Here is a 21,631-nt window from a genome sequence, read left to right as displayed (position 1 = left end):
TTTTTACTTTGTTCCTATATACATACATCGCATTGCATACAGAATCTCGCAAAAAGAAAAATATGATATAAATGTGTGTGTGTTTTTAAGAACTAAATGATAATTATCTTGTATCGTATTTTTTTTTTCATCAAATGTGATTGGTTACTGTGTTTCTATAATAACGAGTCAGTGCCGTAACAAAAGTTGTACACCGAAAGGGCACCTACCCATCATGTTATATATATATAAATAATTAAAAAATATACAATATAGATGGCATAATTTACTTATGGCAATTTTTATTTTTATACTTATTTGGTGATATAAAAATAAAATGAAATAAAAGCAATATTATTGCTATTGTAATTTGAAACTATTTTATAACTTCTGAGTGAAAGACAGAGACTCATTACTTTATTGAGAATTATAGATATTTGGAAATACTTACATACATTTACAATACTTACATATGGATGATTGAGGCTAATTTTTTAATGTCATAATTGTAATATTAATGTAAGTAAAATGATATAAAAGAAATTTATATATATTCTGTATGTAATCTTTTTTCCATTTCAATATCAAATATTGAAATGTGTAAGTATTTTAGAAAATTTTTCTTTTTATTATTATTATATCATATTCTCTCTTTATTATTACAAATAATTTTATTTTATAAATATAGACATTACCACACGATTTGTCTATATACGATAATAATAATGAATATTATATTTATAGCAACAAATAATTAACTTGTTAAGTCTGAACACAAAGTAAAATGGCACGTAAAAAAATAAAATCGCAAACGCCTATGAAAAAATCAAATCGTAGAGCTGGAATTAAAAAACCAATAACAAAAAACAGGTTATTTGATAAAGGATTACAATTAATTAAAGCAAGGTATTTGTATATTATATTATGATACAAATTTTAAGTGAAAAAAATATTTATTTCTTTGATATTTTTTACAGTCGTAAGTCTGAAGTCAACAAAGCAACACTATTTCAACATAGTAAGAATATATCAACATCTTCAAATGACAGTGTAATCATTATAAGTGACAATGAAAATGAACATACCGAAAATGTTAAATGTGTGACTCAAAATAATAACAAAAATGAAATTATTCATTCAAGTATTGGTCAAATGTGTAAATCATTTAATTTTTTACGTAAAGCTAATAAACATACTATTTCTAATATGATTGCTAATAATATAGAAAATAGTAAATTAAGAAATAGAAATAATATTACAGAATTATCGAATCCTGATAAATCATGTTGTATAGTTTCAGAATCAAAAAATTTGAAATCTAAAGTTTTACGTAAAAGCTTTGCTAATCAAAGTACGTAGATCAATGAAATCATGATAGTAATAACGTCTTTAATAATAATTATACTTAATCAAATCTACTTTTTAATTTCAGAAACTTTACATAATACATTAAATGAATCTTCTGATGACATCGTTGTAGTATGGTCATCTATAACCAGTTCATCAACAGTAAAACCTATATCGGATAAAATAGACCAGGAAGATAACGTTTCAGATGAGGAAAACTCACATCGACTTTTTATGCTAGATTATTATGGAAATTCTAATAATTTAAACTGTTTAAAATCAACTTTAGAAAAAGAACAACAGAAAAAGAAATTTAATAACGAAGATAAACTTCTATTTAATAAACCTGGATTACAATTACCTGATTGTTTCAAGCCAAACTTTTCCATTACTGTAAAACCACAAAAAAATATGAAAAGGATTAGTGCAAAATTTTATGGTAAACAATTTAATAATTACAAGGTACAACCTAACAAAGTAACTGAAGTAACGCACACTAAAGATAAGAAATTAAGAGAAATAATTATTGATGGATGTAATGTCGCAATGGCGTAAGTAATATTAAATTTTATGTTCAAAATATTTTAATTGTATCTACAGAAAGTCATTTTTATTTTCTTAGATACACACATGGCAAAGTATTTTCAGAAATAGGATTGAAATTAGTGATAGACTATTTTCAACAAAGAGGACATTCTGTTAAGGTATTTGTACCTCAACATAAACGATCTTTTTCTCATCCGCTTCTTGAAAAACTTTGGAAGGAAGGAACAGTTGTTTTTACACCAAGTCGAAACATAGGTGGTAAAAATATTACTTCTTATGATGATCGGTAAGTTGTATGTGTAGATGTTTATACACTTTTATGTTCTCAATTTAGAGAAATCTTTTTATTGTATATAATAATATCTATTTAGGTTTATATTGGAATATGCAACAATCTGTAAAGGCATAGTTGTTTCTTTAGATCAATATAGAGATTTATACACAGAAAAACCAGAATGGCGTGATACTATAGAAAACAGATTATTAGCACCAACTTTTGTGGGAAATTATGTTATGTTTCCTGATGATCCGTTAGGAAGGGATGGTCCTACATTAGCTCAATTTCTGAGACATGATTCATAACATTTCTATCGATTAAGAATTTTGATACGTAAATACGAATACAAAACTGAAATGATTTATAAAATATTTCTTTTTTGTACTATTATTTTCTTATAAATTTTTCAATGAAAAGTAAATAAAATATTGTCTTATTGTTTTTATATGTGAGTCTCTTTGAAAAGTGTTTCAAAAAAAAGTTGCATAGTGTCTAAGGAAACACACAGTACTCTAATCTGTTTTTAATTATTTCTGATTAAATTTTTTATACAAAGTTTAAAAAATTAATAGTATAATAAATACACAATCAAAACGGGGCCTGTTGATTTTTTTTAATCATATATAATAAATATGTATGTTATAATAAAATAATTTTCAAGTTAAATTTCTGTAACTTAAAAAATCATGCATATATAATATATAAGACGAGTATCCAAAAAAGAAAACAAAGTCTTAATTAAAAAAAAGATCAGCAAAAATAAATTTATATATCTTTTATTATCAATTCCAAATTCTATCAAATGATTTTTTAATTTATAAAAGTTTAAGTAACAGAAATGTAATCATGTGTATATACATATAGATATTTGCTATTATATTATATTCTTATACAACATGTGTGTATATATTATTTATTTATGTATAATATTAAATTAAAAGTACAGTTCTAAAAAAAAAATGCAAAAAATTAGTTGTATTATGATAATAGCAGTCTTAAATCATATTATTATATATATTTATAAATATACCAATTCTTATAAATTAAGATTTATTCCATGTTGGTATCGAACACCATTTGCGGGATTTACGAACAAAATCCATACTTTCTTGTGCTGCTTCACGTGCCAGTCGTTGCATTACATTTTCATCACTTACATTTTGATGTGTATTTGACAAAACTGCTTCATGTTCAAAAGCTGAGCTTACAGCTGAAACGAAAAATTATTTTATATTTTATTATAAATATATGTAATAAAAAATAATAATAATAATAATATGTGTTTTATATTTTATTTAAAAATAAGTTTATAGTTTTAAAAATATGGTGATAATGATAATATATATATATATACAATGTTTTTTAAAATCTTACTTGAATTGGCAAATAATTTTTTTAACACATATTCGTCATCAGAAACTTGTGGAGATTCTTCTACATGTGATTTAATTAAACGTCTTCCTATCAAATAAGATACATGTTCGCCTTCAAATAAAGCAGAAATATTATGCTTTTCTGTGCGTGATTTCTTTTTTTTGTGATAATTTTTATTATAAAGATTATCATGCAATTTTGTTTCATTAATATTGTCAGTGAAACATTCAGTTTTCGCCTGAGATTTTAATTGACTAACTTCTGAAGTATCATCTTCTTTCACAGTTCTATCAGACAGAGATGTTTCTTTTTGTAAATGGTTTGGTTTGGAAATTGAATTCATATTAGAACTCGAATCAATTTTAAGATCATCTTTTTTTGTATTTTTATCATCAAGTTCTAATGTAATGCTACTGTATCGAGTACTTAAAATATTATTAATATTATTATTATTATTGTTATTACTGTGATTGGATAAAGTGCTAGTCACATTCAAATTTACATTAGCAGAATTAATTTCTTCTGATGCATTCAGATTATTTTCATTACTATGTAAATTATTAGTTTCTATTTTATTGGTAATGCTGATATTATCCTCCGGATCATCCGTTTTCTTTGTAAGATCATTTATTATCACTTGCTTACTTATATTTTTACTAAGAGTCGAAGCCAGTTTCTTCATTTTTTTAATCTTATTCGAAGAGAATTTTAATGAAGTGGGTATTAATTTAGAATCTTTAAACAAACGATCTGATTCAGAAGATTGTCCATTTACAGGTTCATTGAGATTAAATAGTTCTACTAAATCTGTTGTTTTAAAAATTTTTCTTTGTCTTGGATCATCCAAAACTTTATTCGAAAGCAATAATTTAAATATTTGTCTGTGATATATCTGTAAAAAAAAAAGAGTATTTTTAATATTAAAAAGAAAAAGACAATGCAAATATTGTGTTACCTTTTCTTCTATAGTACCAGCAGTAATAAGTCTGTAAATAGTAACATTTTTATTTTGTCCAATTCTCCAAGCACGTTCTCTCGCTTGTGCATCAGTTGCAGGATTCCAATCAGGATCATAAATAACTACACGATCTGCTCCAGTTAAATTTACACCTAGTCCTCCTACACGTGTTGTTAGTAGAAATATAAAATACGAGGTATTCTTTAAACATAAAAAAAATAATTTTGTTTATATTACTATCGACATCAAATATGAGAAAGAGAAAAAAATAAAATAAATTAATATATCTACATTATTAAAGGTGTAAATAGTTTCTTGACGTTGAGACATGGGTGTAGTACCATCCATTCTTAAATAAGAATGATTTTCTCGTTGTAATAAAGATTCTAAAATATGCATCATCTGTAAAAAAAATAAATTATTATTATTCTGTATAGAAATTTTCATAACTTACAATTAGATTGTTTGTAATAAATGCAATGTTTAAAAAATACAATAAAAGAGCACACAAACCTGCCTTCCTTGAGTAAATAACAATACTCTATGTCCTTGCTTTTTCCATATTTTAAGTAAAGATTGTACTACAACCATTTTTCCAGCACGTTTCCAGTATCCAAATTTCTCTAGGTCTTCTTCTATCAAATCAATATCTGCATCTGAATCCTCCATATATTTGTAAATATAAACGTTGTAATAATTTGATAAATTTCATATATTTCATAAATAAAATCATTAACTTCTATAATCTTACCATTTGATTTGTGTAAAGGTACAAGTCTGGATGATTGCATATTTTTCTAAGTGCAGACAAAGCTATCAACAAACGAGCTCTGTATCTCCCAGTTTCTTGGGGTGAACTTCTTTCGTGTAAAACAAATGATACATCCTCTGATAATAAATATTTTTTATATAATTTTCTCTGTTCATCTGTTAAAGTACAAAATAATATCTGAAACATATATAAAAATAATAATCTAATACTGAGAATATAATTATCTAATACAAATATTAATAAACATACTTGTTCATTTTTTTCCGGTAAGTTAAGATGACGTTGTACATTTGCTTTAGTTCTTCTAAGTAAATAAGGTGTTATAGCGTCCTTAAGCATAGTTGCTATTTGTAATGCTGTAGCTTGTTGAATAGATGTAGCATTGGTGTAACCACCACGAGTAATAGGTGCAGCACAATGCTCCAAGAACACAGGTAGTGTGCCCAACTTTCCGGGTAAGATAAAATCAAATAGAGACCATAATTCTTTTAATGAATTTTGCATTGGACTACCAGTTAATAGTAAACGATGTGGAGTAGAAAATGCCTTTACTGCTTTGCTTATCTATAAAAATTATATTTCATAATTTATTTATTTATTTGTCCAAAAAAATATCAACAAAGTTATACATTATTCACCTTTGCTTGCGGATTTCTTATTTTATGCCCCTCATCAAGAATTACGTAATGCCACTGAGTATTTGTAAGTAAATTGTTGTGCTTAAGCATACCTGAATACGATGTAACCAATATACCACCAGTTGTTAAGGAACTTATTAAACTCTCAGGATCTTCTAAGAATAAATAAAAGGATATTATTATTAAACAAAAATATACAACACCCACATATACACATAGATACATTTATATTTAATATATATATATATATATATATATATATAATATTGTTTATATTATAAAATTCTTACCATCATACGTTCCACAATGGTGTAGTACAGCAACTCTTAAAATAGGCCACCAGTCATGAAAATGTTTTACCCATTGCTCCATCAAAGTTGCTGGACAAATAATTAATGTTGGTCCCAGTCCTCTAAATCTATACACATTAATAGAAATTAAATATAAATCATTAAATGCAATTTTCTATTAATTTTATTATATAAATATTTACCTTTCTCCATCAGAAAGTAATTCACTACAATCTAAACCAGCTAGAAATGCAATAACTTGTATTGTTTTGCCTAATCCCATTTCATCTCCTAATAAACCACCTAAATTATGATTATGAAGTTCCCATAACCATTGGACAGAAACTTTCTGATATCTGTAGAAAAATTTAATAAATTATGTTTATTTATCTTTAAAAAAAAATAATATTTTTATTTTTGTTATTATTTTTATAATATTTTATATACTTATATAATCTTTTCCATATAGACTGAGGTACTTTAAATAGATTATCCACCATATGTACAGATTCATTTTTCATATTCTTATTTTTGTTTACTCTTTGTAAGTAAATCTGTTCATTCCCGTCATCTAATACTAAACATACAAACCGTATAAGAAAATAAAGAACGCATTACTCTGATATTATATTAATACATACTTTTCTTTGTACTGGTGCATTTGGATTTTGAACTATTACTATGTATCTTCTTAGAAGTAGTTCTTCTTTGTTCCATATCTAAATAATAACATATTACATATAATATTTGGTTGATCTTACATTAGTACTAAAATTAATAATTTATAAGTTCTATTTATGTACAGATTGTTGCGAAGCCACCCTCAGGGGTGGAATAGTTTTAAGGAATATTTTCCCACGAGCTAGAGAGCTCTTATAGTATTAATTACTGTTATGTTCTGTTGATTTTTTTTACTTATAAGATTATGTTAAGTTTTTTGTTATATATATATATATATAACTTACCAGAATCTCCTTCATCATCACTAGGAAAATATTCACTTCCAGAACGATTCATTTCATTATCAGACATCACATTGTCTTTTGCATCACATTTTATAGATATACATTCTTTCTTATTTGCATTAATAGAAGTACTAGCTAGATCTTTAACAGAATTTGTTTTCATTCGACTGGAACAAGATCTAGAATTATTATTTTTTGATTTAAATGGCTTATTAATTTCTATCTTCATTTTTTTTTTTGGTATGGAATTATTTTCTTCATTATTTAACGGTTTTGACATTTGTTTCAAAGTTCTCTTCTGTTTAGCAAATTCGGCTTGTCTTTGAAAATACGTTTGAAGATCCAATAAGTTAGATAATTTATCAGAAGATCTAGAAGAATATAAAAATTTCTTTTCTATTCAATATAATATTTAATTAGATATGATTGTGACATAAACATTTTATTTTACCCTTCTTCCACTTTTATATTATGCTTCTCAATTGCTTGAAATGGTGTAATTTCTCCAGTCTTAACTTGATCTTGTAACGATTCTTTATCATTGTTACTCTTAGTAATAGCTGTTTCAATATTATTGATTGATACATCGTCTTGAAATTTGGATTGATTTGGATGTAATTTAGATAATTCTTTGATCTCTTGTGATGCTTGTTGAAGAATACTTTCTTCGCTTCTCACCGATATAATCTATAATAATAGATAATATTTCATTGATTTAGAAAATACATACACTTACATTAACGCTTACATACTCATAAACTTGATACATAGTTGTAAACACAAATAAGATTACAATCACATGATTATTTAAAAACAATAAAATTAATAAATCAAAATAACGTCATTTTTATAATATAACAGCAACGGGTAATAATAATATTGATTTAAATCGATAATTGTATAAACGTAAGTATGAATTATTAGACATAAAAATTAAAAATATTTAATCTATAATTTGTAAAAGATAAGAAACGTAACCTCAATCGATGAATTAATATCCAAATCTTGTGTAGTTTCGTTCCGTGTTCTCTTTTCATCAAGTTCATTTATTAATTTACAATTTTCCATAGTATTATGCATAAGAATAAATAGTTAAGAAAAGTTTTCAATTTTACTCCAATTTTTTAAATTTTGAATGTAATTTTAAAATTTGATATTACTCATGAAGTAGAATTTGTATGAGATCTTTCACACACACATTATACACATCTGATCTATATATAAGTATGCGTATACAAGGTGCCGGTAAAAACATAAAATTGACATAATGTAAACTTACTTTGCAAATAAACTTTACATAAATATCATATTTACGTATTAAATAAATATCCAATAGAAAATCAATGATTGTTATTAAAATCTCTTCTAAAATAACTTTTCTGTTTTTAAATTTTATTTTCCTGATAGATTTTTTTTGTATATACATATGTCAATCAAAACTGCACTTTGTACCTATGCATTTATGATAATACTTTCATTAGAATATTCTCGAACTATTATAACAACGCTTACATAGTTATTACAATTTAAATGATTATTATATATTTTGCAGGTTCGTTTAAAATATTTTCTTAGAAATGGCGTTTTCTAAACCAACAGAAATTATTTTTAATTTAACAAGTGTGTACTTTCGATACCTTTATACTAATCCGATTAAAACAAAAGCTATTGCAAGGTAATTAGATTTTTATATATATATATATAGCCCTCCAAACAAGAAAGAGACGGAGTATTAATTAATTAAAAAAAAAATATACACAATATGTTCGTAAAGTATAGTTATATCTACATGTTTAATGTCATAAAAAAAAGAAACTAATAAAACTTTTATATTTTTAGCTGCATTATCAATGCTTTGGGAAACCTAATACAACAAAAATTAAGTGGAAATAAATTTATAGATGAAGATAAACTTATTGCATTTGGTCTTTTTGGGTAACTTATTTATACTTTATTTATTTATACACGTATATGAGTCGTTCACAAGCCAAAACGATTAACTTCACTTCTAGAATATATTTTCAATTTTTACTTCCAAAACACTTGATTGTTGCTTAACTTCTTATGATTGAAATAAGTTTTCTTATTAATTAAATTTAACACTATTAAATGGCAAAAATATGTATGATAGTTAAATGATATGACAATGTATATAACTTTAGCAATTTTCTCTACTTTCTGTTTTGCGTATGTTACATTTGTTTTTAATATCTTAAAACATTTATAATTATATATTCTTACAGATTGTTATTGGGTGGTACCGTACCACATTTCTTTTATTCATACACATCTTTCCTGGTAAAGAATCCGTTGACTTTACTTCTGATAGAAAGACTCATTTATACACCTTGCTTTCAAGCATTAACATTATATGCACTTGCTCGATTAGAGGTAAATTTGGTTAACCTATGAACGATTGATATAATCTTTTTTAATATAAACAGTTTAATATAGTATTTTATTAACAGGGTAAATCTCATAAAGCTTCAAAGAAACAATTAAACAAACTTTATTGGCCTGTTCTTCTAGCTAATCTGAAATACTTAACATTACTTCAATATGTCAACATTAAATATGTACCTCTATTGGTATGTATATAAAATTTTAATTTAATATTAACCCCCTGTTTTCATCCCTTTAATATATTAATAATCTTTTTCCACCGTTTTCTTTTAGTTACGCACGTTAATAATAGATTTAATCAATTTTATGTGGTCAATTTATCTCTCTAATAAATTTGAGAAAGCAGCAGCTGCTGCTGTTGATAAGAACTCAAAGAAATAATATCTTAGTATAATGTTATTGATTTTAATTTAATCGCATGGATGTATAATAATTAAATAATTTAAATAAAAATAATACCTATATATACATATATTTTAATAAATAAATTATTCATTAGAATGAATTTCATAAGATAATATTGTATTGTTTACAATTTGTTTATAAATAAATGTAATTACTGGTGTAATAAATAAATGGCACTAATGTTCAAGTTTTGATTTAATCACACAACAACAATACAGAATATGTTACAGGAATGATCAGGTATTATCAGATATATATATCTGTTTTCTTTTAATGGTACTAACAATTGATCATAAACAGCAAATATTGCTGTCAAAAGCTAGTGGTGTACTTTAGAATAATACGAGAAAAATTATACATATCGATACTTATCTATTTTAATTCTGATTCTTAAAGAAAACGTTTGTTTGTAATTATAGAGAAAAGTTTAATGACTTCAATTTAACTAAATATGAGATATATTAAGCAGTAAAAGATGATGTAGTTAAAGAGATATACAGTAATCCCTCTATTTACACTGGTAATTAGTTCTATGAAAACAGTATGTAAATACAACCATAGAAAGCCATTTAAAATCAGGATTTGTTCCACATTCTCAAATATATATTTTGCTCTTATTGGGGTAGAAAGATAAGTTTATACGATTACGAAATTAACTACAACAAAGGATCTCAAAATTTATAATTACACATTGCACATAATAATGACATTTGAGTTCTGAAAGTTTAAACGTATTCAAATGAATTCACGTAAATGGAGGGATAACTGTAGTTGAATAGACTATTATATATATCAAATTCTTTAAAGACTTAAAAGAATGATCGATAGATAATATAGATATGTATAGTCATTATCACCACTGCGATTGACAAATATATTTGATAAGTTGTATCAGTCGTTATACAATAAACAAATATTATTTAGGACTGTATAAAGTACTGTTGTAAATTGTTTTCAGAAAAAATATTTTTCCATGCGTGTCAATAAATTTTATTGTATTATTTTACTATCACGAATACAAAATGAATTCTCTTTATAAAATTTCAATAGAATGATATAAATATAATGATCATCTAAAACAATAATTAGAAAGAGATGTTAAATATTTTATATGTTTTTATAGTACTTTATTCAGCCCTAACATTATACAGGTCTCTTCTATTTATAAATAACGTAGATTTTCCAAACATGATTTTTTTTCAACCTTATACATACATCTTTAATAAATAAGACTAGAGTCTAGTTATGTCTTTTGGTACGCTGCCTGTGGTCTTACAACCAAATAAAATTTGACTTATTTACGTATAGGTAAGTGGAGTATTGCAAACAAATATTCATTGCTATGATTCCCTCCGTGCTTTGTCAAATATTTACCATGGACAAAGCTTAATATATATATAATTTAATAAATAGATAAATTAAAGAGTGAACACTATTATCTATATTTATAGAAAATAATTTAAACTAAATCCAATAAAATTGAGGTCTTTCTAAAAAATAGGCACACCTATTTTATACAAGTAATGGCAGGAAAACATTGTACAGAAAAAGTGATTTACAATCATTTTTCAAATAAATTGAATCTTTAAAAACATAATTTCTCACTAATAATACATAAAATTTGACTAGCACGTGTTTATATAACAAACAACTTTACACAATCAAGTAATTACTAAGATGTACATACATAGTATTATCAGTTAAAATGGAGAATTATTATTATTTTCCTCTTTTTTCATTTAGAAATAATAAAGATTAAATCATTATATAAATCCTTAAAGTGTAAAGATGTTTAGTATCAATGTAATTAATGATATAATCTCCTATTCTTATATTGCTTATACAATGTTAAAGTTTATGATGTTGGGACATACATAATTCTTTTTTTTTTATAAAGATTCCATTACTTCATGACTAGAAGATATAACTTAAATACTTTTCTGCTTTATTTTATAAAAGTCTCATAAGTTACGCACATTAGTATTATTATTAAAATATCATTTTTCCCAACGTTTTTGATACGCGTTGTCGAATAAATTATAATAAAATAAATATTATATTAACTTAGCTTTACTTTACTATACAAAGTGGTTTATAGTATTGTTCTGCCAAACTGCATGCATCGTATCGACTACAAATATGATCTATAATAATCTTAGTATTACTTTTTATTTTTGAAAAAAGGATCAATTATTCGGAAGGGGAATAATACTAATATACTTAAATCAATAATATTATGAGATGAGAGCAACCATCGTTGAGTATTACCAAGTTAGAAAGAGATTAAAGGGGGAGAGCAAATTTGTTCATAATGAATTTAAAAAGATTTCAAACTATGTCTATCAAATTTGGAATAGAATAATATGTAACAAATTATGGACAATCTCTTTGTTATGTATGTGCTATTATATAATCAAACAAATGAGCTTATTCCAAATTTGATACAATAGGAAAGGAACATTATGTTCTTTTTAAGGACAATTCGATTAATACGTTTCAACGCGTGTAAGATGGACTTCGACTCTTCGGAGAGCAGCTTGATCGACGACTTGGACTCGACCATTTACTGCGTCTACTGCTCTCTGAACTACTTGGTGATGAAGGCGGCGTTGGAGTTGGTCGATGATATGGAATCGGTCGTTTCCTGGCACTAAAATTAATGAGTGTAAATATCATGACAAAAACGAGGGACTTATATAGCTCCCCAATGTGAATTCTGAATGAGATTAAATTATATTTATTATATATTATATATCAATTTTGTTACGGCATAAAAATGTTATGAGTTACATTTTAATAATCAATTAACACGAATGAAATATCATTAAGTAATTTTTGATAATATATTATCATATAATAATACATATTACTTTGTTAGTATTGTTAAATATATATATACTATTCATTATTTAATTGTCATTATTATTTCAATCGAACTGCCTTTTCTGCGAGCATGCTTATGAAACGAATCATGCAATTTGTGAAAGTGAATCGTGCAAAAAAAAAATGTGTGTTACTTACCTTTGTAAAAATTATAACTATATATCTTTTTCTACTTATAAACACAGTGAAAAAATATGATTGTACTAAAAAGAAGCTCTTAAAATACTAAGATAAATGAACATTTTATTTTCATGTGTGTTCGACTTTAAAATAAAATAAAAAGGATTTCAATTTCTACTGTAAATATATAAATTTACAATAACTTATAAAGAAAATACACACATGCTACATCTACATAACATTTATAAATCAATAATGGGTATATATAGATATAAAGGAAAAATTATAATGAAACATAATTTGATTTTTATAAAAAAAAAGAAATGTGTATATGCGAATACTAGGATACTTTGTTGATTTAGCCTAAATTTAGTTGGACACATTGTAAGAATATGAGGAGAAGAAATTTACTCGGAATTACAACTATTTAAATATTGTAGAAAACAACTGCATTTACACTTATTTTAAAAGCGTATTAAATAAACAATTCAATATTTCTTTGATTTGCATTTATAATTAATTAAGCTATGCAATTTCTCAATATATATAATCAATTTTGTTATATTTTTCCGCTAATTGTGAACTCCAAATGAAATCACAAAATAACTTATTTTCTGTCTTAAAGAAAAAAGACCAATATGAAAGAGTTGCTATGTCAACTGTGTAGTAAAGTAACAAATATGTCTGAGTGTAGCCATAGTTTTATCTTCTATGCCTGCTCCTCGATCTGTCCCTGTTTGACATAACAAACACAAAATAGTATTAGAGAAAATTACCTAACATAAAATATATAAATAACTTAATAAAAATATTTATAAAAGAGAGATATAGAGAAAGAGAAAAAAAAAGAGAAAAACTTGTAGACAAAAATTTGTTTATTATTTTGGATATATTTCCAGAATTTTCTATTTTCTTTTTCAAATATATTTATATAATGTATGCTAACGAATACAATTTAAATAATATCTATAACATATGTAATTACAAATTAAAAAATAACTAAAATAATCATGATGGAGGGAAAGGAAAAAATAAAAAATAAAAATATATTCTTAAACAAAAGAAAAAGCAATACTACGCGTGAGAGAGAGAAAAAGTTGATGATAAAAGGGATATTACAGATTTACCTTGGTGCATTTTTTGTGTGTAAACATATCGCTATAATAATAGCAAGAATTTTGTTCTTTTCTAATTACACAATTTACCTTGTAATCCGACGTCTATCAAGAAAACTAGGTGAACCATGACGACGTGGTATAGACGGTGAACGGGATCTACTAGAACCTGAACTGCTGGAAGTTGAGCGCGAAGATCTGCTTGATGCACTGCTGCTTGATCGTGTAGAGCTTGAGAAACTTCGACGACTATGCCTTGCCGAACTAAACATAATTTTTTCATTTCAATTTCAAAATTAATAAATAGAAACTTGAGCACTTTCAATACTCGATTTTGTTTTGAGATATAGAATATTACGATCTAAAGGATACCCTGGTACTTTTTTTATTACCTTAGAATGTTGATTTAGAAATATTTCTATAGAAAAAGTAAAGATATTTAATCATAACTTTATTATCCAATAAAAAAATAAAAATTATTTAAAGAATTATAAATATCCGAGTATCTTAGACAGTACCAAAGTATCCAACAGATCGAATAGCATATATAAAGCAAACACAAACATGTAAGAAAATATAGGAAGAGTAAGAATTGTAAATATAAAAACGAATTTAATACCTGACAGAGGAACGCGATGTACTTCTACTTCTACTTCGTTTTTTTTTCTCTCTTGACATCCTAGATGCTGATCTAGATCGGCTTCTTGATTTTTTCGATAACGAACGACTTCTGCATTTCTTAGATGCGGATCGACTCCTTGATTTTTTCGACAATGAACGACTTCTTGATTTTTTAGTTATCGAACAACTTCTGGATCCTTTAGAGAGTGATCTACTTCTTGATTTTTTCGATAAAGAACAGCTTCTGGATCTTTTGGACAATGATATGCTTCTACTTCTAGATCTTGACTTTTCAGGTGACTGAGAAGGTGATTTTTTAGATCTAGAAGCGGATCTAGATGGAGAGTGTTTTGATCTAGAGGAAGATCTTGATCTTGAAATTCTTTTTGAGTGTGCTTGAAGAGAACTCGGTGATTTCTTTGATCTAGAGACGGATCTCGATGGTCTGTGCTTTGGTGACATTGACTTTTTACTACGAGCACGCGAATGCGATCTATTTCTTGATAAAGATCTTGAACGGTGTCTTGGTGATGTGGAAGACCTCTTCTCCAAAGATAACGACCTTGTATATGACCTCGATCGAGATCTGGAATATGATTTATCTCTCAAAGAATGTTTTCTTGCTATTGGAGAATTTCTCTTTGATAAACTTGGGGATCTAGATCTCGTGTCAGATTTTTGAATGGTATCGCTTGGTAAGGATGGTGGTGATTCACTTGGAGATCTTAACTTTATCATAATATCTTTGTGAGAAATCATAGTAGATGGCGAGTGCGTTAAAGAATTACTTTTTGGAGAAGGTCTTTGGAGAATTATTGGAGAACTTTTCTTGGTATTACTAGAACCTGAAGAAAATTGTTTTAATGTCGTCGTTGTTGGTGTTATTGATATTGTTGCCATTGGTGTTGAAATAACTGGTGACTTAGGAGTAGTTTTATCCAATGGTGTTTGCGATAAGGGCGGTGGTGATTCACTTGGTGATCTAATTTTGATTGCAGCTTCTTCACGAGTCAATGGTAATGCTGGTGAAGGTGATCTACTGGAAACTGGTGATTGTACAATAGGAAGCAAGTGTACAGGTGAGATTAATTTTTCTTTAGAAGAAGAAGAAGAAGAAGAAGAATTGGTTGGTTCTTCAATTTGTTTGGGTGGTTCCACGGGTAATGCTATGTCGAAAATTGATTCTTCTTTCTTTTCCAATTTAACTTTAACAGGACTTATCACTTTTTTCCCTAATGTCTCTCTAGCCTTAGCAGCCAATCCACATTGTAAACGTTTCAATGTGTTTAATTCTTTAATCTTTTCTTCATCCTCTTGCTTAGGTTCATCATCTACTATATCACCTTCATCTTCGCTAGAAGATCTTAAACTTACTCGGGGAGTAATCATTTGCTGTAATTTTCTACTTTTTGATATTGATCGAGATTTTGGTCTATTATCACGGTCTCTCTTTTGTTGTTCACGTTTTTTCTTATCTTCTAATATATCCTTATAACGTTCCGGATTTCTACGCACCGGTGAATAACTCAAAGACGATCGTCTGGATCTACTGTTTGATTTAGTACGGCTTCTACGACGTTCCTGTGATTTGTCTCTTCTTTCTTTTGGTCTTCTTGGAGATCTAGATTTTTTACGAGAATCTGATCTCCTACGTCTATGTATTGGAGATAGTCTACGCCTTGATCCATAACGATCATATCTTGAACGACTTCTACTTCTTGATATAGAAAATCTGTTACTGTGACGTCGTGGTGATCTTGAAATCCTTCTTCTCCTTGGCGATGATGTAACGCGTCGTGATCTCGAATATCTTCTCGGAGATCTTCCTCTATCCGTTCTTCCTCTAGACGGAGATCTATGACGCCTAGGTGGTGGTGTTTTATGTATTATTGGTGGTGACTTGTCTTTTTTATCTGCATTAATAGTTTTCTTTGCAGATGATTCCCTTTTCTTTATTGGCGGTGTTTCATTGCGAGATGATCTTTCCACAGGTTTTTTTGGAGACTTATTTGCTTTATATTCTTTAGTAACATTTTCACTTTCATCGATTGTGGCATTCTTCTCTATAACGACTTTATCATGTTTCGCACTTTTCTTTGGCCTCTCTGGTGAACTAAAATAAATTAGAAATAACATAATTAACTTTATTTATAACAGAATTCAAAAGAGAATTTATATATTAGATATAGAATAGAAAATATTTCATTTACTTGTCCGTAGAGCTATCCGTTGACTGATGTTTCCTCTTTAACGCTGCTTTTTTCTTCTATAAGAAAATAAACTATATATTAATAGAAGTCATAAAACTAATAATCTTACATCAATCATGCAACTGCTTATTCTTAGGAATCTGCTTATTCCTATAATATCTTTAATATTTTTATTCTTCTTTAACTAATACATTAATATGTCTTATCTTCCTTTTCTAATTATTTTTTAAATAAATTAACTTGAAACATTGATAATAATAATACATTAACGATATTGAGACAAAAGCTAATTATAATTTCAATGAAAAATAAATAATATGTGTATATATATATACACATATTTCTTATGATACGAATATTTGTTTAAGAATAAGCAATTTCCTAAACTAAATTATTGCATAATAATAATAATAGATAGTGCTTGTTACAAAACGAATATGTGAAATATACATAAACACAATCATAAAAATTCGTACACATTCGTACAAATAATAAATTTGTTAATACGTATAATACACGAGTAGCGGCATATCTGGTACTCACTTAGGGAATGTATCCTGTCAAATGGCGCTGATAATTACAAACATACCGAGATTTATACTTAGAAATAATGACTGTTAACTTGAAAAATCAGATAAAAATGTTAAAAGATAATTAAATAGAGCGAATCACGAATCGTATCAGATTAGAAAATAAATATAAACATAAAAATATGTGGATAAATTTAATGTAAATTCGCAACTAATTCAATATAACAAAATTAAAATATTGCATGCTGTGGCATTACATGCTTCACCTTTCTGCGTTTGCTCGTTTATCGTGTATCCGTATTCATGCGTGCGTTATAGAAAAAGAGCAGGGGAAATTTTGCACATACTATTTCTTTTTTTTTTTTTTTTTTTTTTTTTCATTTTTTGAATCTTTTTTTTTAAATATTACAACATTATTTCTTACCTCGGATTTTTCTTTTCCTTCAGCTTTATTTTTCTTCTTCTTCTTCTTCTTCTTTTTTTTGGATTCAGCTTCGGACGAACTATAAAAATCACATAAAATAATATTATGATAGATTCTTTATTTTTTTTCTTATTTCTGTATGTATTATATATATATATATATATATATTTATTACATCCTAAAGGTTAGAAGGTTTTCACCTGCACAACTCTCTAACATAATTTTCTTACACTATACTTCGCTTCCTTTCTTACTTTTCTCTACTTTGATTCTCACTCCCAACTTCAACTTTCTCTTTCTTATTTGATTATTACTATAATTTCATATTTTCATATAAATATGCGTATAATAATTACCAGCTTTCTTCGGTATCATCGCTGGAATCACTGTCAGAAGAACTGGCCTCTACCTTTTTGTGTTTTTTCTCCTTTTTCTTTTTCTTAGCTTTTTCTTTCTTCTTAGACGTTCTTGGAGATTCTGACCTATGAAATTCATATTGCATTAGCCTAAAAGATTCCCCGTAGATAATTGTTATGAATTTGTTTTTAATGATATTTTTATATATATATATTTATTAATTCTTGCAGTGGGCGTCTTCCTGTCGACAAGTGCATACCTTGTGCTGACAATAAAGAAAGCCTTTGTAGTATATATATATGTATATATACTTGTGTGTCAAACGAGTATTTCACTCTAACTCTGCATAAGCTACCTCATCACGCTTAATACTTTTAACCACATGTATATAACAGCGAATAATAATCGAGAGAGAAAATATATTGCCAATTAAATTTTACACACTAAATTCTTTGAGTATTGGAGTTATAGTCCAAAATTGAAAAATAAAAAAAAAAAAAAAGATTAAACAAAAATATCGAACTTACATAATAACTTTTGGTAGTGCAGTGTATAACAATTACTTTCATAAATAATTTCCGTGTGGATTAATATATCACTGCAATTCCAAATGAAAGAAAATAAAAAAGACGTAAAACAACGATAAATGCACAGGTGAAAAGTCACAATGTTCCAGCTATACGTAGCTAATGAATTGACTACATAAGTATTTGTTTGCTTTTTTAAATATATTTTTTTTTTTAATTTTTTGTTTGTTTGAAAGATTTAGTTTTTTTTTTTCATTGCCTCTTCAAAAAACACTTTCTATAAAAGCTATAAATAATAATAATAATAATAATAATAATAATAATAATAATAATAAAAATAATAATAAATGAAATCTTTCTTTGTATAGAAAACTAAATCTTTCAAAAAAAAATTTGAGAAAAAGACAAGTATACAAAATATGAGGAGTATTGTTATAATATGGGATTAGCATTACCTTGATAACCATCGATAGGGACGGACTTGTCAGAAAAAAATAGAGAGATGACATTAACAACAAGCTTTATCGATAACAACAACAAAGATAGAAATGCATGAATGTAGTACGCAACGTAATTGTGCGTTATATTAAACCTGTGCTTAGTGTTGTACGCCAGGTAAATGTTTGCCAATGATATTCGAATGATGTTGTTTTAATTGTTTAGAGATTGAAATTAATGAAAGATAAGAGAAGAGATATGTATTATTATTAATTAGATCTAAAACAAGAATAAATAAAATGCAACAAACATTTACCTCTAAGGAAAAATCATTACAACAAATGGAATAATATTAATAATAGTTTAAATTTCGCGCCTATACATCTTGATAAAGGACACCTTAATACTCAATGAAAAAAATGCAACAATTTGACAATTTTTTTCGCGATCAAAGACATATTACTTATTGAAACTTTAATTTTTTTTGTTCGTTAAATGTACGCGACATCCATACTTACCAACTAAAAGCCTATTAGATAGGCATTCAGTCCTCCTTAGTTCTGTTTGAAACAGAGAAAGTTGTATGGGGCATGAAATAGTAGGCGAGTAATGATTCAGAATCCGATAAGTTGACGTGTAATAATAAGCAAATGAACGAGTGGATAATTGCGATAAATGAATAATTAATTAAGAAAAAATGAAGGGAACTACAAGGAGTAAGGATTGTGCAGTCTTGGAGCCTCGACTCGTATATGTCACCGCGTTGATACTATTAACGAATATTGAAGATTCTTATTTTTTTTTTTGTTAATATTTTTCGTGAAAATTCATTAACGACGGTATAATATCAATATATGATCCAATAAATTTATGTATGCATGTGTATATATATATATATATAAATATATATAACATGTATAGATATATATACGTTTGTGTGTACACATCTAACAATAAAATATAGCAAACATCCGAGTCCAGTCTCCATTGACTTCTGCACAGTTTATTGTTTTATACCTTTCTTTTTTATGCTTCTTTCCTTTTTTCTTCTTGGATGTGCTACCAGAACGTTTTCTTTTATTCTTCTTCTCTGGAGCAGAGGTAGTATCCGGAGCAGGGCTAGGAGTACGAACTAATTCGTAAACCTTGTTCGCCGCGGCTCTTGCTTCGGCTTCTCGTGCTCGCCTTTCTGGATCTAGGCTACTTCCTTCTACGAAGAATTCTGATATTCCAAAGGCTTCCCGTAATTTAGCATTTTTTTCTTGTTGTGCCTCAGCTATCTGATGCGTTTCTCGAACGCTGAAATTTCATCGTTTTAGATAAGATTTGTTTTCTCTTGAAAACTTTCATTTTATAATAATTATTAACAAGATTAATCAAAAATAAAGAATTATAAATAATGTAAATATTTTTAACAATTCGACCATATCAAAAGAAAAAAAATATCAATAACGATAATACTAATGAGAATAATTTCAATATTGGCATTTTGATCAGGTCGATAATAATAAAAAATTAATTTACGAGAGACAATAATAACAACATTAACAATAACACAACAACGATTATCGTGATTTTAAATATAAAGTATAAACCTACCGCGACGATATTTTTACAGTCATCGTTGATAAACTTTTTCTTCTCTTTATTATTATATACCTATTATTATTAATACTACAATTATTATTGTTATATTGAAATGTTCACTGGCGGTTTATTCAAATGGATGGATCGAAGAAAACAAGAGAGTACCAAATGAAACAGTTGGATATTATTAAAGAGATTCCAATGATGACAATGGATAACAATGACGAAGATTACTAGTGGCAAAAAAGGAAAAGGTAGTGATGGTAGTGCTGCTGCTGTAGGTAGATTTGGATGAAGAGGAGGAGTATGAAGACGTGGGGGAGGAAAAGTGACATAACATAGATAGAGATAGAGATAGAGAGATAGAGAGAGAGAAAAGGGAGAGGGAGAAAGAACGTAGAATACCCGAGGAACCGCCGAACTGTTTCCCTTCTTTGCGGGGAATGAAAGCTTCGAACGACAAGAGATTGGAGTAGGGGTAGAGGGTGCAGAGGACTGGGGGTGGAGGAGAAGAGAGCATTCAAACCACCCCTACGCCAATGCTCGCGACTCTACGGATCAATACAATCCAGCTGGTGGTATACACTTTTCCGCTATCCCTTTCGCACCATTTGTTTGTTACGTACAAGTAAATTCGAAATTCGATTGGTCATCGAAAGAATAAAAATAATTTTATTTTTATTTTTGGTGTGTGTGTGTGTGCGTGTGGTTTTTTTTAAATATTTTTGTTTTCTTGAACGTATTTCATATTTAAAATTTTTTAAAAATTTTCTGATATCAAAATGTACCTCAAAAATTAAATCATTAGATTTCTTTTTTTTTATAATCAAATCAAATATCGGAAAATTGTATTTGTATTTATATA

The 21,631-nt window shown here is 27.2% G+C and overlaps 4 protein-coding genes across 12 annotated transcripts in view; 2 read left to right on the top strand and 2 right to left on the bottom strand.

Moving 5' to 3' along the window:
• The first annotated feature begins 227 nt into the window (after nucleotides 1–227).
• On the top strand, nucleotides 228–3,109 carry LOC106786326 (NEDD4-binding protein 1-like). Of its 3 annotated transcripts, none has more exons than XM_014747569.1 (7): nucleotides 228–498; nucleotides 724–885; nucleotides 957–1,135; nucleotides 1,274–1,330; nucleotides 1,412–1,877; nucleotides 1,949–2,158; nucleotides 2,244–3,109. In XM_014747569.1, the coding sequence occupies exons 2-7, from the start codon at nucleotides 764–766 to the stop codon at nucleotides 2,452–2,454; spliced, it is 1,245 nt and encodes a 414-aa protein (XP_014603055.1). In that variant the 5' UTR covers nucleotides 228–498; nucleotides 724–763; the 3' UTR covers nucleotides 2,455–3,109. The 3 variants fall into 3 exon arrangements, with proteins under 3 accessions (XP_014603055.1, XP_014603054.1, XP_014603056.1); XM_014747570.1 differs by having other exon boundaries at nucleotides 229–498; nucleotides 957–1,120; XM_014747568.1 differs by having other exon boundaries at nucleotides 957–1,330.
• LOC106786323 (DNA excision repair protein ERCC-6) lies at nucleotides 2,910–8,474 on the bottom strand. Of its 4 annotated transcripts, XM_014747558.1 has the most exons (16): nucleotides 8,125–8,474; nucleotides 7,598–7,833; nucleotides 7,147–7,517; nucleotides 6,823–6,900; nucleotides 6,629–6,758; nucleotides 6,385–6,537; nucleotides 6,182–6,309; nucleotides 5,892–6,046; nucleotides 5,503–5,817; nucleotides 5,233–5,430; nucleotides 4,995–5,150; nucleotides 4,773–4,883; nucleotides 4,479–4,682; nucleotides 3,524–4,415; nucleotides 3,180–3,359; nucleotides 2,910–3,097 (listed from the first exon to the last, which is right to left on the bottom strand). In XM_014747558.1, exons 1-15 carry the CDS (start codon nucleotides 8,224–8,226, stop codon nucleotides 3,193–3,195), a joined length of 3,396 nt encoding a protein of 1,131 aa, XP_014603044.1. In that variant the 5' UTR covers nucleotides 8,227–8,474; the 3' UTR covers nucleotides 2,910–3,097; nucleotides 3,180–3,192. The 4 variants fall into 4 exon arrangements, with proteins under 4 accessions (XP_014603044.1, XP_014603043.1, XP_014603046.1 ...); XM_014747557.1 differs by lacking the exon at nucleotides 2,910–3,097 and having other exon boundaries at nucleotides 3,171–3,359; XM_014747560.1 differs by lacking the exon at nucleotides 2,910–3,097 and having other exon boundaries at nucleotides 3,171–3,359; nucleotides 4,995–5,144.
• LOC106786328 (peroxisomal membrane protein 2) lies at nucleotides 8,397–10,125 on the top strand. Its single transcript, XM_014747572.1, has 6 exons — nucleotides 8,397–8,415; nucleotides 8,699–8,821; nucleotides 8,986–9,081; nucleotides 9,390–9,537; nucleotides 9,615–9,734; nucleotides 9,823–10,125. The coding sequence occupies exons 2-6, from the start codon at nucleotides 8,724–8,726 to the stop codon at nucleotides 9,928–9,930; spliced, it is 570 nt and encodes a 189-aa protein (XP_014603058.1). The 5' UTR covers nucleotides 8,397–8,415; nucleotides 8,699–8,723; the 3' UTR covers nucleotides 9,931–10,125.
• A 1,707-nt stretch (nucleotides 10,126–11,832) lies between these two features.
• LOC106786324 (serine/arginine repetitive matrix protein 2) overlaps nucleotides 11,833–21,631 on the bottom strand; it is a 14,842-nt gene continuing 5,043 nt past the window's right edge. For 2 of the 4 annotated variants that reach the window (XM_014747561.1, XM_014747562.1), the window contains 7 exons: nucleotides 20,197–20,478; nucleotides 18,214–18,339; nucleotides 17,858–17,936; nucleotides 16,904–16,959; nucleotides 14,692–16,806; nucleotides 14,163–14,336; nucleotides 11,833–12,604 (listed from right to left, as the gene is read on the bottom strand). In XM_014747561.1, coding sequence (XP_014603047.1) covers nucleotides 12,451–12,604; nucleotides 14,163–14,336; nucleotides 14,692–16,806; nucleotides 16,904–16,959; nucleotides 17,858–17,936; nucleotides 18,214–18,339; nucleotides 20,197–20,478 — 2,986 coding nt within the window. In that variant the 3' untranslated portion in view covers nucleotides 11,833–12,450. Of the gene's footprint in view, nucleotides 12,605–13,383; nucleotides 13,691–14,162; nucleotides 14,337–14,691; nucleotides 16,807–16,903; nucleotides 16,960–17,857; nucleotides 17,937–18,213; nucleotides 18,340–20,196; nucleotides 20,479–20,778; nucleotides 21,350–21,631 lie in introns of those variants that run through there. The other 2 variants (XM_014747564.1, XM_014747563.1) reach the window with 2 other exon arrangements.

Source organism: Polistes canadensis, unplaced genomic scaffold (assembly GCF_001313835.1).
Source record: "Polistes canadensis isolate GaletaPanama2010 unplaced genomic scaffold, ASM131383v1 scaffold_72, whole genome shotgun sequence".
Lineage (NCBI taxonomy): Eukaryota > Metazoa > Arthropoda > Insecta > Hymenoptera > Vespidae > Polistes > Polistes canadensis.
This window is presented reverse-complemented; position numbering and strand designations above follow the sequence as displayed.

Coding starts and splice junctions, on each gene's coding strand:
- LOC106786326 (XM_014747568.1), top strand. CDS start 764: ATGGCACGTAAAAAAATAAAATCGCAAACGCCTATGAAAAAATCAAAT. Junction 1,878..1,948: donor GGATGTAATGTCGCAATGGC/GTAAGTAATATT, acceptor TTATTTTCTTAG/ATACACACATGGCAAAGTAT. Junction 2,159..2,243: donor ATTACTTCTTATGATGATCG/GTAAGTTGTATG, acceptor ATATCTATTTAG/GTTTATATTGGAATATGCAA.
- LOC106786323 (XM_014747558.1), bottom strand. CDS start 8,226: ATGCATAATACTATGGAAAATTGTAAATTAATAAATGAACTTGATGAA. Junction 7,834..8,124: donor ATATTAATTCATCGATTGAG/GTTACGTTTCTT, acceptor CTATTATTATAG/ATTATATCGGTGAGAAGCGA. Junction 4,884..4,994: donor TATTTACTCAAGGAAGGCAG/GTTTGTGTGCTC, acceptor TTTTTTTTACAG/ATGATGCATATTTTAGAATC.
- LOC106786328 (XM_014747572.1), top strand. CDS start 8,724: ATGGCGTTTTCTAAACCAACAGAAATTATTTTTAATTTAACAAGTGTG. Junction 8,822..8,985: donor AAAACAAAAGCTATTGCAAG/GTAATTAGATTT, acceptor TTATATTTTTAG/CTGCATTATCAATGCTTTGG. Junction 9,082..9,389: donor ATTGCATTTGGTCTTTTTGG/GTAACTTATTTA, acceptor ATATTCTTACAG/ATTGTTATTGGGTGGTACCG.